This window comes from Vigna unguiculata, chromosome 3 (genome assembly GCF_004118075.2).
Source record: "Vigna unguiculata cultivar IT97K-499-35 chromosome 3, ASM411807v1, whole genome shotgun sequence".
Lineage (NCBI taxonomy): Eukaryota > Viridiplantae > Streptophyta > Magnoliopsida > Fabales > Fabaceae > Vigna > Vigna unguiculata.
This window is the reverse complement of record NC_040281.1, coordinates 50,609,017-50,626,846: the sequence shown is the minus strand read 5'-3', so window position 1 is coordinate 50,626,846 and position 17,830 is coordinate 50,609,017. Positions and strand designations below refer to the sequence as shown.

Below are 17,830 nucleotides of genomic sequence, written 5' to 3'. Positions count from 1 at the left end.
ACTTTATGTAATTGATTTAATTTAAGTAATACTAATAATTTAACTATTAAAATTAAATTCTCGAAAACAATTATTAACATTAAAAAATATATTTATGATAATAAATAATGTTTTAAGTTAATATATTTAATTGTTTTGACGTGTCTCGTTCAATTATGTCATGTATTAATTACTTCAATTAGAAAAACAAAACATTAACAAATTGTATATAAGTTTTTTTCTTATTTTACCTACATCATTATATACTTTTGCCAAATTATAATATAATTTGACTTCAATATTGTTTTGATCATAATTTTTGTTCAATTTTTTCAATTTGGTTGTATTTTTTTTTTTCAATTTGGTCATAATATTCATCAATTTTGTTCAATGTGATGGTTTTGACTAACATTTTTTAAATCATTAACGAATGACGAACGCTAATTATTATATGTCATTTTATAATTTTATATATATATATATATATATATATATATATATTAAATACTTACTTTTAATATATATTATCAACATAAATAATTTCCATTTTGTAGTTTATTAAAAATACTTTATATGTGACTTCTAAATTAATTGTTACCTAAATAATTAATTTTATTGTCTTCGACAGGTAAATTTATTTATGTATTATAATCACTACAATTATAAAATAAAATATAAGTAAGCAAATAAAAAAAACCAATCAAGATTTTGAAAATTACTGTATAAAATTTAAGGTCTTATTTGTTTTATGAAATACATAAGAGTTACTAACACAAATTTTAAAATTTAACAGCTTTGTATAAAGTTGATATTAATACCTAAATTAGTATGAAGGTTCATTTGAAGATTAAAATTATAATTTTGATCTGACTTAATTGTGTTTTTAGTCATTGAATTTTTATATGAAATTGAAATTCTTCTTTGTCCAAATTTTTTAAATATTTTGATCCTCAAATCTTAAAATTAAATGAATAAAGTCTTTTTAACCTAATTAAGTTAAATTGTTTTGATGTGTCAAAAATATTTTTCAACGGACATTAAAACAAAAATGTGTCAAACCGTCTAAAAAACTCAAATATTAACATAAAACACATTAGACAAGTAAATAACAAGTAACATAATTAAATTAAAAATATTATATCCATTAATTTTTTAAGTTTTAGTACCAGAACTTATCAAAATTTAAGAGAAAAATGAATTCTAGTTTTACGTCAACATTTAGAAACTAAAAAAATACTTAACACTTTCTATCTTAATTTGATACCTTGTGTCAATTATGATAGAATTTTACACTACTCATGTAAGAATTTTTATTAAGTTTTCACCGCTAAACATTTTTATCTACTTGATTTAGGTTATCGATAATATTTTAAATAATTAACTTTATTAACAATTTCATGACTAACAACTCACCTCATACACCTAAACATGCATAGGAGCGTCAAATCTCAACTTATTTTGCAACATTAATTTAACTAGTTTTACTAAATTGAATACTACATTTGCGAATACAATGACACTGGATGGGTCAATTGTGGATAGTGTTTATCAACTATTCATTTCGTCTAAAAAAAGTTGTCCTATTATCTATCTTGTTATTGGATATTGTGAATAACTATTCATGGATTTTTTAATACACAAGTATTCATGGATAATCTACAAATATATATATATATATATATATATATATATATATATATATATATATATATATATATATATATATTAAAAATAATAAAAAAAAATTATTTAATAACAACTCTTTAAAATATAAACTTAGATAAAAAAATTTGATATTTAAGTACATAACAAATTAAATGAATCAATAAAATATTAATACAAATAAATTTTAGGTTTAATTACTCGGATAATACTTACTTTGGTAGAGGTGTGTCAATCTGGTATCCACTTCTAAAAAAATGTTTGCATCTCACCTTTTAAAAAAGTGTTTCAATTAGGTCTCATTCAGACGGAGTTAACTAACACAGTTAACGACGTGTCACGTGTCAGTCTGTGATTTTTTTTAGTTTTTAAAAAAAAAATATTTTTTTTTATTTTTTGAAAAAAAATAAAAATGCCACATGTCAGGTTCCTGTGTGACACGTGGCATTGTCATTGCCACGTGTCAGTGTCACTATCATATACCATTTGTGTTGATTTCGATTTAGTCACCATATATGCCTTTTTGTTTCAATTTAGTACCTACTTATGTATATATGATTCAATTTTGTCCGATTTTTTTTTAATAATTAAAATATTTTTGTAATCCACTTTTTATAAAATTAAAACTAATTAAGTATAAATATTTTTACAAAATTAAGTACTAAAATTTATATTGTTTCTCTCAATTTCAGACCAAATTTATTATTTGTATATATGTTATACTAATATTGTTTATTAAAAACGATTTTTTAACATATTACTATATTAATTAATTTTTTATTAAGTATTCATGTTTTGTTAATTCTTATTTTTTTTCCAAAATATAACAATATTGTCTCTTACTAATTTTTAACCAAAATTTATATTTGTATGAATGTTATACTAATTTTTTATTTATTGAAAATGACTTAATAAAATGACTTTTACCAATAAATTTTAATATAAATATCAAATACTTATTTTTTTATAACAATTTTATACTTAATTACTTTTAATTTTATAAAAAATGGATTTTAATTATTAAAAAAATTAGGTCAAAATTGAATCAGATACACATAAGTAGGTATTAAATTGAAACAAAAAGACATATATGGAGACTAAATCGAAATCAACATAATAACATCTGATAGTGACACTGACACGTGGCATTGCAATGTCACAATGCCATATGACACACACAGGGACATGACACGTGACATTTTTTTTATATATTTTTTTAAAGAAATTTATTTATTTTTTTAATAAAAAAAAACCACATATGACAGGTTGTTAATAACGTTAGTCAACTCAACTCTGTCTGAAAGGGACATAATTGAAGCACTTACTTTTTTAAAATGTGGGATGCAATTGACACTTTTTTAAAAGTAGGTACTTGATTGACACACCTCTACCAAAATGAATACTATTCGAATAATTAAACCAAATTTATATATTTCTATTTATTCCATATAATTAATATACGAAGAAAAAAAAATAGTGGACTGGACCTTGCTTTAAATAAGTAAATTAACATTCATAAATAATTTCACATAGATAAAAATAAAACTCAAATATGCATCCCATTTATAACTCTACTTAAAGTATCATTGCCTATTTTAACATTTTGAACATACAACAATTACGAAATCAACTTTACATTATTGCTAACAATCCAGGAACACCATTACAATCAAACTCACTCAAACAATTTAACTTTCAATTAAATGCAAGTAACAATGATACAATTTGCAAAATTTCAATCGTTCAACAACTCATAAATTATAAACTAATTATTACCATATTAAAACTCATTTTTACATTCCAAAATCACTTATTCCCCTAACCTAGTTTATATGCGAAGTATAGTTACGAATTATTTTAGTGGAATCTTTGATTATTATTATTATTTTTTCAGAACTGAACTTTAAAATCACAATTACTTTAAACCATTTATGTATAATTGTAAAATTTAATCACATCCTTCATTCTCACACAAGTGTTCTTTAATCTTAATAAAATCACAATTACTTTAAACCATTTATGTATAATTGTAAAATTTAATCACATTCTTCATTCTCACATAAGTGTTATTTAATCTTAATAGGTCTCTACGGTCAGTCATGGTCTCCCAAAATTTTTAATTTTTTAAAATATATATTTATTTTTAAAATTTTTAAAAATAAATGTTTTAGATATATTTTTATTTATAAAATATAATACTTAACGTTAATAAACAATTAAATATAATAGAGAAAAATAAAATTTATTGAGATTTTTTTATTGTCTTTTATTGTTTTATTGTATTAATCTTTTACTCTTATCTTCTTTTGTTTTTTTTTAAATAGAAAGCTAGACAAATTTATTTTTTCTACTCTCATCAGTTCTCTTCCATTTTTAAAGATACAAAAGGTAACTTTGTATCTTAAAATATTAGTTTGATATTTAATATTTTTTTCGTCTCATGATTTTTTTTTATGAATATAAAAGGAAAAGTTATGTATCGTGTATTGTGTATTTTTTTCATAACTATTTTTTAAATGTGACTTGATTATCATAGAAATTACATTTTTCAATTTTCGATTAAATTTTGATAAATTATTCTATAGTCTTATTTATTTTTTAAATAGGTACATCGATAAATAATAAAATAATATATTCATTTTTAATAATGAAAGGAAAAATATTCGTGAAGATAAAAACAACACATATTTACTTCCTTCTTCGTGCATATTTTTTAAGCAAGCATGATACTAAGGATCCAATGGTTGAATTAGAAGAATCCTTTCTTAATATTAAAAAAATTACATGTAAAAAGTTTTATATTAATCCTTTAAAACTTATTCCATATCCCAGGAAAATGTTATCAAATATGAGAATATCCAATGAGTGAAAGAGATAAAATTAGAAATCTTATTTAAAATGGGTTCCATATCAAATATAACTTCAAAATTATCATCTTTATAAGAAACATACAAAGAATATCAATATTAAATTATATATTTTTTTGTTATATTAGTAGACAATGATTAAATATATGAATTTTAAGTATATTATTTTAATTCCTTCCAAATTTTTGATGAAGATATGTCAATATATATATTAATTTTAATTATTTATATCAATATATAATGATTAATATTTATTCTTTCCAATTTCGTATTAAAATTCCTTGGACAAATGTCAACAGTTGTTTCGCTTTTCTGTTTTTGGTTTTAATTTCAACACATATATAAAAAATATGTGTAAACTGTTAACCCATATCTGTGAAAAACTACAAGTCAAATTAAAAAGTCGTTGAAAATATCCTCAAAATAGATTCACCAAATTTTTAATTCTTTATACTATAATTTTTAATAAAGATTTATTATCATTACTTAATCAATACTTTTTGCAATGCTTTAAAATAAAAATCGAGTATTTGGTATTGGAATGAATTCAAATTTAGAAAGTTTCAGATCCTGAAAATTGAAGTGTGAAAGCACATTTGAGAAAGTGCGTGATATTTTGAGGACCGAGTTGATCCGGTCAAACAGATTAATCACTGAATTCATTGAAACATGCAAAGCAAAATGGATCTGAAGCTTTTAATTTTAAGTATAATATAATTAATATTTAACTAGGAGTTGACCTTTGATTGATTGATCGAAAGTTATTTGATCTCATTTTATTAATCAACCAACTTGTTGGTCAAGGGTCTATTTCAATCTTATGTTCACATCTTATTTTATTTTTCAATTTCTGGTAGAATAACTTTCTTGAGTTTTTTATATTATTTTTTCTAATCAATCCAAATAGTTTTGGCTCACAATATCAACAAAAATGTTTATGTCTTTAATTTTTCTTTCATTTTATAAATTATATTTTATTTATTTATTTTTATTTAATATACTATTTTTTCATTATTAATAATGATATTTTTACTTTTCTCTTCAATTCATTTTTATTTAAAATTAAAAAATAAAACCTTAAGTGTGGAAACCTTTTAAATTAATATATATTTCATGATGTTAAATAATTCATTCATGTTTATTATAACATATTTATTATGTTTTAAAAAAATAATGAAAAATGAAGCATCTATTTGAAATTTTATCCGCACCGCACAGCATATTCATTTCCAGGCTTAGATTAATTTATTATTTTAGTTTTTAATTCTTATTATTGTATTCATTCCCGTTTTACTTCGTTGCGTGCATTTCGATAAATATTGCTTTTTGTGGTAATTTTTAGTGAAAAAATAGACTTACTTAATAAAGGATGAAAGTAATAGAAAATAAAATAGAAATAGAAATATTAGTATTGTTTAAAAGATAAATGTTTTGGCTGAAAATTTATTTAGTTAGATTTTATGTATTGTTTTATTTATTTTAAATTAAATACCACTTAGCGTGTTATTTGACTTGTTTTCTTCTTCCAATTTAATAAAAAATATTACAACTTCCTTTTCTTTAAGAAGCGTACGAAATCCTAGTCAAAATAATATTATGACTTAGAGTGGTATAGTATTCACATTTATAACCTATAGCACAGATATCGTTTTACGTGTAAGAAAACTGAAACTTCGATTATCAGTTGAAATAAAATTTAACATCGTTAAAAATGAAAGATTAAATTTTGAATGTAAGAGTACTAAACAAAATTAAGTTATAAATATGAACCAATTATAATTTTTCGTTACGAGAAAAAAAAATTAACCTTTTCATTTTAAAAGATGAATGAATGTGAATTCTTTCTCTCCAAAATATCTTAAAAACTCAAAACTCATTAAATCGATGGTGGTGGGTACATGTATTCGAAAATATCTAACGATATCGCGTGGAACTATGTCTAATAAAATTCGCTAGGTAAGACTCTAATTTGACTCTGATACCATGTTAGAAGTTGGCTTAAGCCTAATTCAACTCTAAAAATTATTGTAAGATGATAATTGCATCCACTTATATATTATGAATTGGCCTGATTTCTGGTCGATGTGTGTTTTGTAACAGGTTATAAGAAAATTTGTAGCATGAGGCCTGTGATAATATATTGTAAAATTATTGACCCCATGCAATATATTTTAATAATGAAAAAAAAATCCAAAATATGACTGACACTTCTAAATTACGTTTTAGATAATTTTTTCTAATTGAGGAAAAAAGATGTGTATAAGAAAAATAGTGAAAAAAAGAAAGATTTGTGTTTAAAACATCTTTCTTCGTTAGCCTTAAAGTGAGTTTTTAATTTAAATTTTTATGAGTTTTATTATATAATTTTTTTTAAATCCCATATTTTTTCTTTGGTAATTTTTTTTTATAATATCTCATGATATTATATTTATACATCAACCTATATAATATCTAATTGACTAAAAACTGTTTTTAATGTAAAAAAAATGACTTTTTACTTTTGAGAGCAAATGTTGTATTTAAGATTACCAAATTTAAATTTATTGTCTCTGAGCTTATTCTAATATAGGAGTTATGAATTTGGGATGTCTTTATAAAGAAATAGAAGAAAACATATAAAGTTTTGTTGAAAGGAATTGATTAAAAAAAGTAAATAATTAAAAAAAAAAGTTATACCAGAAAATCTTTTAAGTAAAATGCCTTTCAAAAATTAAAATAATAAGGCCAACACTGAAAGTAAACTTGAAAGTTTGGTTTAATAAAATAAAAACATTTGGTAAATATCTTTTCTAATTTAAAATGTTGACTTTGAACCGTGTCAAATGAGCGTAACGACGTGATTAAATAAGTAGCCGACTCAAATTTATTGCGATAAAGTTTTGTTGTTATGTTGAAATAATACCAAATCTTCTAACTAATTATTATTTTCTATTTACTTTGAGTGTTTTAGTAGAAGTTCTCATCCACCATCGTTTATTTATTATATTTTCTTTTTACGAAATTCTTCCTTTAATATTACTTTATTTGTTATCTTATAAATACATCTTCAGACGAAAATGATAAACGTTTAAACGAAGTGAAACCTAAAAATTATAATTGCATAAACTATATTCTTTTCCATATAATTAAATTATATTTCAAATAGAAATCATATAAATATGCATAAAAGGTATTTAATCAGTGATTTTAATCGTTTATGATTCAGTTTAACTAGTTTATAGCAGAGTTTTTCAAAATAAACTTGTTTAATAAAATCATATCTAATATTTCTAATTAAATAAGTTAATTTAGCTTTCAATAAAAAAAAATTGAGGTTTCCACTGTTTTACTAAATATTTACTATGTTGAGAAAAACAAAGATCTATAGACCTCTTAAAACTTCTAACAATAATAACAATATAAATACAAGGATTATATATATAACTTTCAATGACTTGATACTATTTTTTATTTTTTTTTTACTTTTTAGAAACTCTCTTTAACACTATTTTTCTCTCACAATTTTTCTCTATGACAATGAAGATGTTCCTTCTGACCAAGCTATTGCTTGTGCATCCATTGCACTTCACTTCACATATTCATAGAGAAGTTTCCCTTTGACATTTCATAAGGTGGAAAGAAAAGACATTAGAAAATGTTGTCACTTAATTTTTAAAGAAAGAAAAGCTATTAAAAGCTTCATGTGTGTAAAGCAGTTCAAGTTGCTGAAGTGGTTGCTTCGCAGCCATCACGCACACAGGCTAAGACATCTTTGTAATCCCTTGAAACGGTGAAAGAATCGTAGACCTTTCCATCACTGCTTTTCTTGTATTCAAAGAGGAGAGATGAATGATTGAATGCTGTCAACTTTACAAACCCAAAATCATAGTCTCTGTAAAGACTCCACTTAGGGGTTACTTCACTGAATTTTGACAAGTGGCTTCCTGCACCTCCAGTAACAACATGAATTGTTCCATTCACAACACCAGAATAATGAGACCTTTCATCATTCACACACTGATTCTGCATATGGGTTTTGTTCATAAAAACATTGGCATTATTATCGTAACAGTAGTAACAGCAGTTCAATAATTTGATGAAGTTAAAAATGCAAACCATGAAAAGCATACAATGAAAGTAACAAATCATTAACTTTTCAACTGTGCATGCGCAAGTTAGTTTGGATTTAAATAAAGTCATGACATATTAGGCTATTGTCTTTACCTGATATATGGGGCATGTCCTTTCGTAGTTATGTACATGACCATAAAATGCAATATCTACTTTATATTTCTGCCACAGTCTCTGTAAACTTTCCCTTCCCATGGGCTCTTCAAATGAGCCGTCCTTGGCATACCCAGAAGCAGAAGAATATCCAAGCACACGATGAGCCACAAAAATCAACCAGGGTTGTTTCTGTCTATCTACTGTTGCAAGGCAATGTTCAATGAATTTGTATTGTTCTGTTCCTTCTCTCCAATCATGTTCACTGTCAGCTATGCAGAAGTGAAACATGCCATAATCCGTCGCGTACCTAGATATTCAGAATATCATTTTTTTATATATCAAACACGAAAAATAATTACAGTTCATCCTTAGAATCACAGACTACATTCTTTTGTATATAACTCGGTTGTTCACTTTAGAATATCAGAAGTATAACATTCTTATGTCATGAATCATTCTTCAACATCATTCTTATAATTATCCATAAAAGTTCACATTGGTGCGTTTCAATTAGCTTATAATGCAATCAAAATAGCTTTATAATCAGTATAGTACAAACACAGATAAAAGAAGAGATTTTCGCAAAAAATTGATTTTTTTTTTCATGGAACTGAGTGTACCAAAAGTTTGCTCTGTTCTCTGCTGGAACAAAATACATGTTCTGGGCCAAAACTCCACACTCGCCGCCTGAATCTGTACTGTTATAAAAGGATCCTGTGTTGGGCCAATCACGTTCGTGATTACCACTGCAGGATTATCAGACAATTCTAGTTCAATATATGAGTCACACAAATCTAATTTACTTGCAAATAAAGTTGTGGAAAATAGGACAAAACCTGGCAATCATGTAAGGTACTCTTGATGCAATTGGTTCCACTTGAGCAGTGAATTGGTCCCACTGCGAGATGTATCCATTTGCATAAGTTATATCTCCTATGTGGAAAACAATGTCAATATTTTCTAAATCCTTGATGAGCTGGTCAGTGGTGTTAAGCGAACCAGGTTGATAGGCATTATACTCATTTGAACCATCGCGCTCGGCCTGAAACAAAATGGAAGAAAATCCAATGCTTTTGTCGTAATCATTTAAAATTGACTCAATTCTATATAAAATCTGTTTGTAAAGTGAGGTCTGTAATAACCCACTTATGGTTGATATCAGATCTCTAACAATGATCAAATAAGAAAAGATGATAAGAAGGTTGAGTTATTTTTCTTGATAAATCCATCATAGGCAAATATTTCATAATATGCCTAAAGATTACACTTGGTTAGAGAAGACTTGGTTCTTCCTCTCAGACAGTTTTAGAGTATTCTTCTTTATCTACATTTTATTTTGAAGATTAACGTTACCTTTCCCATGTCACCAAATATGATAACACGTTGCAGTGAGTCCTGTCCAGGATAAGGTGATGACTTAAATGAATATTGCTTGCTCCAGATGTAAGCACCATTAGACAGTAGATGCCCTAATCGATAGGTATACCTGAAGCGATATATAAATTTTTAAAAGTTACAGAACAAACATTTCTAGTTCCTCATTGTGTTATAAGAAGAAATGGATATCTGAATGCATACACTAAGTTTGGCCAAAGACTTTTTAGAAAACTTGTATGTATGAAACCAGGGTCACGCCACCCAACAGTTCGTGCAGGTGAACCTGCAAGTGAGAATAGCCAAAGAACCACATTATGAAGCTATACAAAAAGCCTAAGAAGATCCATTTTCAAAAGAATAAAATGCAGCAATCTGGATATGAGTTTCCAACATATAACTAAGACAAAATTAATATTCCAACATTTAATTGCTTCCAGTTGCAGGAGAATTACAACTCTTTTGGTAGTAAGCTTTTGGTGATGTGATGAAATGTAGCAAATTGTACAGAAATCATGAAAAGTGAGATTTGATGGCTATTGAAACAGGAAAATCATTAGTGGTTACGGACATAAGCTTACCGAAAAATACTTCTTCTATTTAAACTTAGATTTTCAGTTCTTTGTTTCTTACCGTCTCACCCTCCATTTCACATGATGCTACTCTAGAATAATTTTCAGGAATAGAAGCTTGTTCTCCTTAGTGTGTTTTCATGATACCTTATGAGGAACATTATAGAAGGGGCAATAGAGAATAAACCATCAGGTTTCAGTTTATTCAGTTTCAAAACCCATGTTTTGCACGGTCAAGGTTCAAGGTTCAAAGTAAAAGACTAGATTATAGATTAATGCTCATGATGACTCCTAGCAAGGGTTAAGACAATTTACAGAATACTAAGCAAAAAATCATTTTGCACTTAGGTTTCTGAAAAACATTAACTGGAACAGACCATAGTATGCAGTAAAAAAAGTGTTGTGCGATGGCAATACGACCAAATAAACCATACCACACATGCTGTTACGACCAAATGTCAATGTTCCGGCTGGAGATTGCACTTGTGTTTTACCCTTAGGACCCCACTCAACAAACGGTATAGCTTCATTTATGTGATATCCACTAGTCCAGGTAACTGTCATCTGCATAAGACAGACCGAATAATTCAGAAATCACTTCGTAGTCGTAATAGTGTTTCCAGAGTGCTAAAGAAAAGAAAATAGCATGAATTCCTATTTCCATAATATCATTCATCATAGGATGTTTGTGCTCTAAATCTATTAAATCTATACATGTTGCCTTAGGATACTTGCTAGTTTTGTGCTTCATTTCATATATAGGAATTGTAAGACTGAAGAAAAACCATAATAGGAGAAATCATATGGAGGATAAACTTACTTCATCCCAAGACTTCCCCTGAGCAAGTCGTGGATATAGAGGCACCTTAGGATTGACAAATGATATGAAATTGGAAACTGCCACAAGCTTAGGCTGCATTGTTCAATCAGATGATTCCAAGTCAGTCATAAAATCATATACATACTGTGCATAAAGATAGGTGGTTTGGTATTGAGCGATAAGTGTAGCATAGTTGCAGAATCAATTAGCATGAGCATGATTTAGTAAGAATGGGAGGGAGATAACAGATATAAGAACAGCTGAAAGGGCCAGTAAGCACATTTAATAGTCCTCCTGAAAATAGAGCAAAGGAGAAATCTGCACGTTGATTGATCAACTGGAACTTCAAAGAACCTTTTCCTGTCTTGGTATAGTGTGAGTTGGAGTAATTCAAAAACTGGAACTGGTACAAAATTTCAAACAAACATGAGAAATGCATCACTTTTTGAAAATAAATCCAACCCAATCAGAGATCTATGATAGATCTATGACACATACCTTAACTGGGGCCGAGCATATGTACGGAATCTCTTCTCTTGGATCACTCACAGGTGGACATGTTGATGAACTGCCATTACAAAAATAAGACTCTCTTTTAGTTCTTCTAACAAACAATATATAAGCACAGGGTTTTGACATAACTAAATTTGAAAATTTCAGTTATTGAGGAACAGTATGCAATATCAAGAGAAGATGTGTAATTATTACTTGAGCTTCGCAGGAGAGAAAACTCCAACCCAATCATCTGCAGATGGGTTAGGGTAATCAATATCTACTCTCACCCATTGGGTATCCTCACCCTGAAATCATACACATCATCATAGTACAAATGAGTAAACTTAGGTCCACTGGTAATAAGTACTAACTAACTATGACAGTGCTCTTATTTGCAAAAATATGAGACTAAACTGTGTAACAATATCTCAGTCAAACACGACCTCGAACTTGGAATCTTATAATAATATAGTTGTGAATGTTTATTCTTATCTTAGAAATTAGCCAAGTTTAAGGAAAATGTTGTTACCTTTGTACCGAGAAGCGACGGTGTGGCAGTGATGGAAGCGGCAGAGTGGAGAGACACAACAGCTTTATTGATGGCAATCTTGGAGAGTGGTTGGTCCCCGAAGCCATGAATATGAGCAAAACAAAAAACGATGTTGAAGTTCACCAACCACGCCACCACAACTACCAGATTCCTCATGTTAAGGAACCCTTCTACCCTCATCTTCATGTGCTATTATCTGTATTGGAAAATTCAGGAAGAGGTCGAATAAATAAGTTATATGCTGTTTGGATACCAGAATCATTCCACCTTGACTTTCTTGTATTTTGTGTTTGTTTTACTCAACTCTAACATGCTTTGCAGTAGAAAGAGTAAGAACTTGATGGTCTCATTATTGCAGCATATAGGGAAGACCCAAAGAGATGATGTGAACTCAACATTGATTTTCTTCCAAGAACAACCCTTTTAAGTCAACAAATTACACCAGTAACATGTTTGTTTTTTCTTAATCAAATTATTCTGGTTAATCTCTGTCACGGACATTGTATTGTAATGCTCAAAACATGCGTTAAATTGTAAATATTTTATGATGTTTTGAAATGAGACTATAATTCATCACTTTCAAATTTTCGATAATACATAGTTTTTATTTTCTCTTTTCCATTTAACTTCAAAATTACACTCACACTTAAATTTTCCACATATTTTTCCTCTATAATAACGGATACTTTAATTGGATTGTGTTGCCCCCACAAGCCCTGTTAGTCAACACACACGATACTTAGCCTGAATACCGAAGGAGAACCAATAATTGTGAAGGTTATAAATAGCATTCATAACATAACATGCAGACAAAATTGGATGTATTTTGGTTAAATTTATGCATACTGATATTAAAAAGACAAAATAAAATTAAGAAAAAATACCTTAATTTGATAACTATGATTCTGACAAATTTTCCTTCAAACGTATGAAGACTTACGCGTATATCTACACCAAAACTGATTTTTATTTTTCGTCAACACTTGAAACAAAAAACTCTGTGGCATCGAAAAAGGAACACTTTACCGAGAGAGAAGAAACGTAGTATATTTTTTAGGCAGTGTTGCGCCCACCTTTATTTATATCACAACAATTTTATTCCTTTTTTTGGTTTTTAATTTTTATCTCATAAAAATAAAAACCACTTATCCATGTACTGCTTTATTGATATATCCTTTGCAAATTCTCTCTCGAACTTGTTGATTTTTTGGTAACAAATCAGATTTCTTTATTAAATTATAGTTAATAAAATATTTATTTGTTAACAAGCTTAGTCGACCTAGTCTTATCCAATCAATTTATAAATTTTCAATTTTTTATTAATTGTATTTTTTTATAGCAAAAGATAGAATAATATTCTACTTAAAAAATGTTATCCTTTTAAATATTTAATCAGTAATATATTTTTCCTATCAACAAAAATCAAAACAACACTCTTTAATCGTCTAATATTATTAAGTATCTTTTACTTTCTAACCGCTAGATATAATATTATATTTCTTTTTTACTTTTATGTTAACTCTAAAATATGTTATAGCAGTCAAATTTTAATAAGTGTTAACACATGATGAATTACTTAAGAAACTCCTATCTTCTTTTATTTATAATATTTTTGTCAAGATTTGTATTTATATAGAGCTCAAACTCATCATCAAAAGTTGATAGATTCTTTCTTAATTAATCATTAATCCCATAAGAATTTAGGGTGTGTTCACTTGAAAGAGTGAATTTGAGAGAGAGTGAGTGAATGAATCTGAGTGAATTTGTGTGAATTTAAGTGGATGAATTTTAGTTATTTCTTTTAATAGATTTGGAAGTAAAGTGAATGGATTTAAGAGTGAAATTTGTAAAAATTTGGAAATGAATAAATTGATATGATAGATAAAATTAATATACTATAATATTTATTTATTATTATTTATTATTATCAGTATTTATAATAATAATAATTATATTATTAATTAAATAATATAATTATTATATATCATTATTTAAATAATATAATTATTCATATATTATTATTTATTTAATATATAATAATAATAATTATATATGTAAAAATTAAAGTTGAACTACCATCCTCCAAACTTCTCTTTTAGGAGAGATAATCATTCCAAAATACATACTTCCATATCATTGTAAATCCTTTAAAACGAACACAAATGAATCTTGCAAATCTTCGTATAGAATCCATTTGCGCTCGCAAATCATGTGAAACGAGCAGGCCCTTAGTCATATCCAATAATTATTCAATTAACATCACGAAGTATTAGATGTGAGATATCAAAGTATAATAAAATAATTTGTTAATTTCTATGATAATCTCAAGTCTAAGAATATTACATATTTATTCAAAATAATTTTTCATTGACAATTCAAAGGTAATCTTAACCGTCAGGAAATTCTTCTTTAAGTGAGTTCAATGACATATATCTATATGTGTAATTTAAAAAATGATATATTTTAATATTTTAAAAAATAATTTAATCTTTTAATCTTGTTTGCCATCGTCCTTATGTTGTCAAACGTTACCAACCTACCATGTCTTGTGTCAGCGGGACGTTAAAACCGCCATTGTTTGGCGTCGTCGCCGGTGCTGGTAAGGTTTTTTTTTCGTTTTGTGTTTTGTTTTGCACTTTTTGCTTCAATTTTTTTTTTTTGCTTTTTCCCTACCATTTTTGTGGTTTATTGTTTTTTGATGGTTGCGTTTTTTATACCTTTGTGTTAAGATATTGTTGGCTTTTTTGTATTTAGGAGTTCTTTTAAATTCAAATTTGTAAAAATGGGTCCGTTAATTTTTTTTTTGCAAAATAGGATCAAGTCGTCATGGTGGAGGACGACATTACAGGTGAAGTCGTCGTCTACCATACCGGTTTCTTTTTTTTTTCAAAAAGCGAAATCGTATTCTAGGAGCCGGTTTCCATTCACTTTAAAAGTAAAGTCGTCCTTAGACATGACGACTTCAATTTTTTTTTTACGTTTAGCTTTATATATATATATATATATATATATATATATATATATATATATTATTTAGTTTTTTTTAAAAAATATTTGTTTACAATAGAGAAACAATGTGACATCCTCCTTTCATCTAATGGCGATTTTTCCGCCAGTTTCTTCTGATTTGGTCAAAACGCCCTCTGCTTCTCCGTTTGATTTTACAAATTTAGTATTTTATTAAATGATACTTTTTATTTGATAGTTAGTAGACTAACTAAAACATAAATAAAATAAACCTAAACAAATTAAATATTCAAATATAATTATTGAAGGATCTTTTAATATTTTTTAATTTGTATCATTTTATCTTTTTAATTTTGTATTAAGATTTAAAGATTAAGTATTTTAGAATTTTTTAAAACTATTTTTTTACATTTTTACTGTAGACAAATATTTTAAAAAAACTAAATAATATATTTTAAAAAATATACATAAAGTTGAACGTAAAAAACAAAAACAAAAAGTGAAGTCGTCATGCCCAAGGACGACTGCACTTTTAAAGTGAATGAAAACCGGCTTCCTAGAGCACGGTTTCGCTTTTTGGAATAAAAAAAAGGAAACCGGCACGGTGGAGGACGACTTCACCTGTAATGTCGTCCTCCTCCATCACGACTTGACCCTATTTTGCAAAAAAAAAAAATACGGACCCATTTTTACAAATTTGAATTTAAAAGAACCCCTAAATACAAAAAAACCAATATTGTTGCATTGTGGTGAGACTATGTGGCATCTCCTCCATTGTTACTCAATTTCACGCTTCCAGGTTCTTAATTTTACTATGGGCCTATAAATTTCTAGTATATTGTTTATTTGTTGTATGTTAGATATGTGATTAACTAAGGGGTTAAATAAATTGATTTATTTTGTTTGGTTTGAGATTGTTCATGCTCGTATTACAAGTAGTTAGGAAACAATGATAATTGCATTCAATCAAATATTTATTCGTAAATTTGTCTTTTTATATATTAATTGAAATTATTGTCTTGTGTGTAGAAACTCAAGACTCCTACTCCAATTCCTGATAAGTCCATTAAGTATTTAAGGATAACATGTGCACAATACATTATACAAATGAACAATAGTAATTTGTATATTTATTTGTTGTAAGGATAACATCTTTTTGTAATGATGATAGTCCATTAAATATTCTGACTTATTCTAGTTTGATAAATATAATGTTCTATTTCTAGGCTGGTTTTTTGGTATATTTTGTGCGGTATGTATGAAGAAACAAACACAAGTAATGTATTTAAAAAGAAACTCATACTTTATGCCTCGGTTAAGACCAAAACTAAAGCACAAAGGGGTTATTAGGCCTCAATTTTGATAATAATAGATGTCTAATACACTCTTTTTGTTAAAATTTCATTTAATTTTTAAGGACATTAGGCCTCGATTTTGGTCTTAACTAAGGCCTGATATCCTTTATGATCTAAAATTTTATTTACTTTTTAACGTATTAGGGCTGTTGCTAGAACCGAAGTATAACGTCCTTAAAATTAAATTAAATTTTAAATCAAAAAGAGGACTTGGTTTAGTTGTTTTTGAACCAAAACATAATGTTAAACTTTATGCTTCGATTCATAACCGAGACTAAAAGATCACCTTTTTTACCTTACTTGTATAGACTTCAGATCAACAATTAAAACTCAATGTCCAAAATATTCACGATCAAAACTTTTTTGCACTTGTGTTTATAATTACATGAAATCTATTTGGCGTAAATAAAAATTAAAAATATTTGGAATGATTTGTTTTGGAATTCCTAAAAGCTAAAATAGTTTATATGATAAACGGTGTTTGTAACAGTAATATGTAAATATTCCATTATATCAGTTTGACTATTTAAGAAACTAAACAAAATAAATATTTCATTTGATTTAATGACTAGTTAACGTAAAATAACATTAATTTATTTTAATCAATTTATAATAAAGTCAATTTATTACCACCTAAAACTTAGCAAACATTTCTCACAAAACAATATATATATATATATATATATATATATATATATATATATATATATATATATATAAAAGTAAGGTAAAAAAATAAATAAACACTTCTCTCTATGTTTATCATAATTAGGGATGACAAAAATATCCGTGTCCGCGGATATCTGCGGATAAAATCCGTGAGTTACTACCCGCGGGTATTTATTATCCGCGGGTAGCGGGTAGCGGGTATCAGGTATTTTAATACCCGCTTATAAACGGGTCGGGTACGGGTATCATACTATCCGTACTCGCGGATACCCGTTACCCGCAAAAATTAAAATTAAAATTTAATTTATATTTTA

At 27.0% G+C, this 17,830-nt stretch overlaps 1 protein-coding gene across 2 annotated transcripts; it reads right to left on the bottom strand.

Moving 5' to 3' along the window:
* Window positions 1-8,031: 8,031 nt before the first annotated feature.
* LOC114179200 (probable inactive purple acid phosphatase 27) lies at window positions 8,032-13,518 on the bottom strand. 2 transcript variants are annotated; one of them, XM_028065449.1, is made up of 13 exons: window positions 13,410-13,518; window positions 12,505-12,721; window positions 12,189-12,280; window positions 11,979-12,048; window positions 11,761-11,883; window positions 11,481-11,573; window positions 11,095-11,224; window positions 10,293-10,374; window positions 10,068-10,200; window positions 9,551-9,756; window positions 9,335-9,460; window positions 8,712-9,021; window positions 8,032-8,510 (listed from the first exon to the last, which is right to left on the bottom strand). In XM_028065449.1, the coding sequence occupies exons 2-13, from the start codon at window positions 12,709-12,711 to the stop codon at window positions 8,205-8,207; spliced, it is 1,878 nt and encodes a 625-aa protein (XP_027921250.1). In that variant the 5' UTR covers window positions 12,712-12,721; window positions 13,410-13,518; the 3' UTR covers window positions 8,032-8,204. The 2 variants fall into 2 exon arrangements, with proteins under 2 accessions (XP_027921250.1, XP_027921249.1); XM_028065448.1 differs by lacking the exon at window positions 13,410-13,518 and having other exon boundaries at window positions 12,505-12,925.
* Between the last annotated feature and the right edge of the window lie 4,312 nt (window positions 13,519-17,830).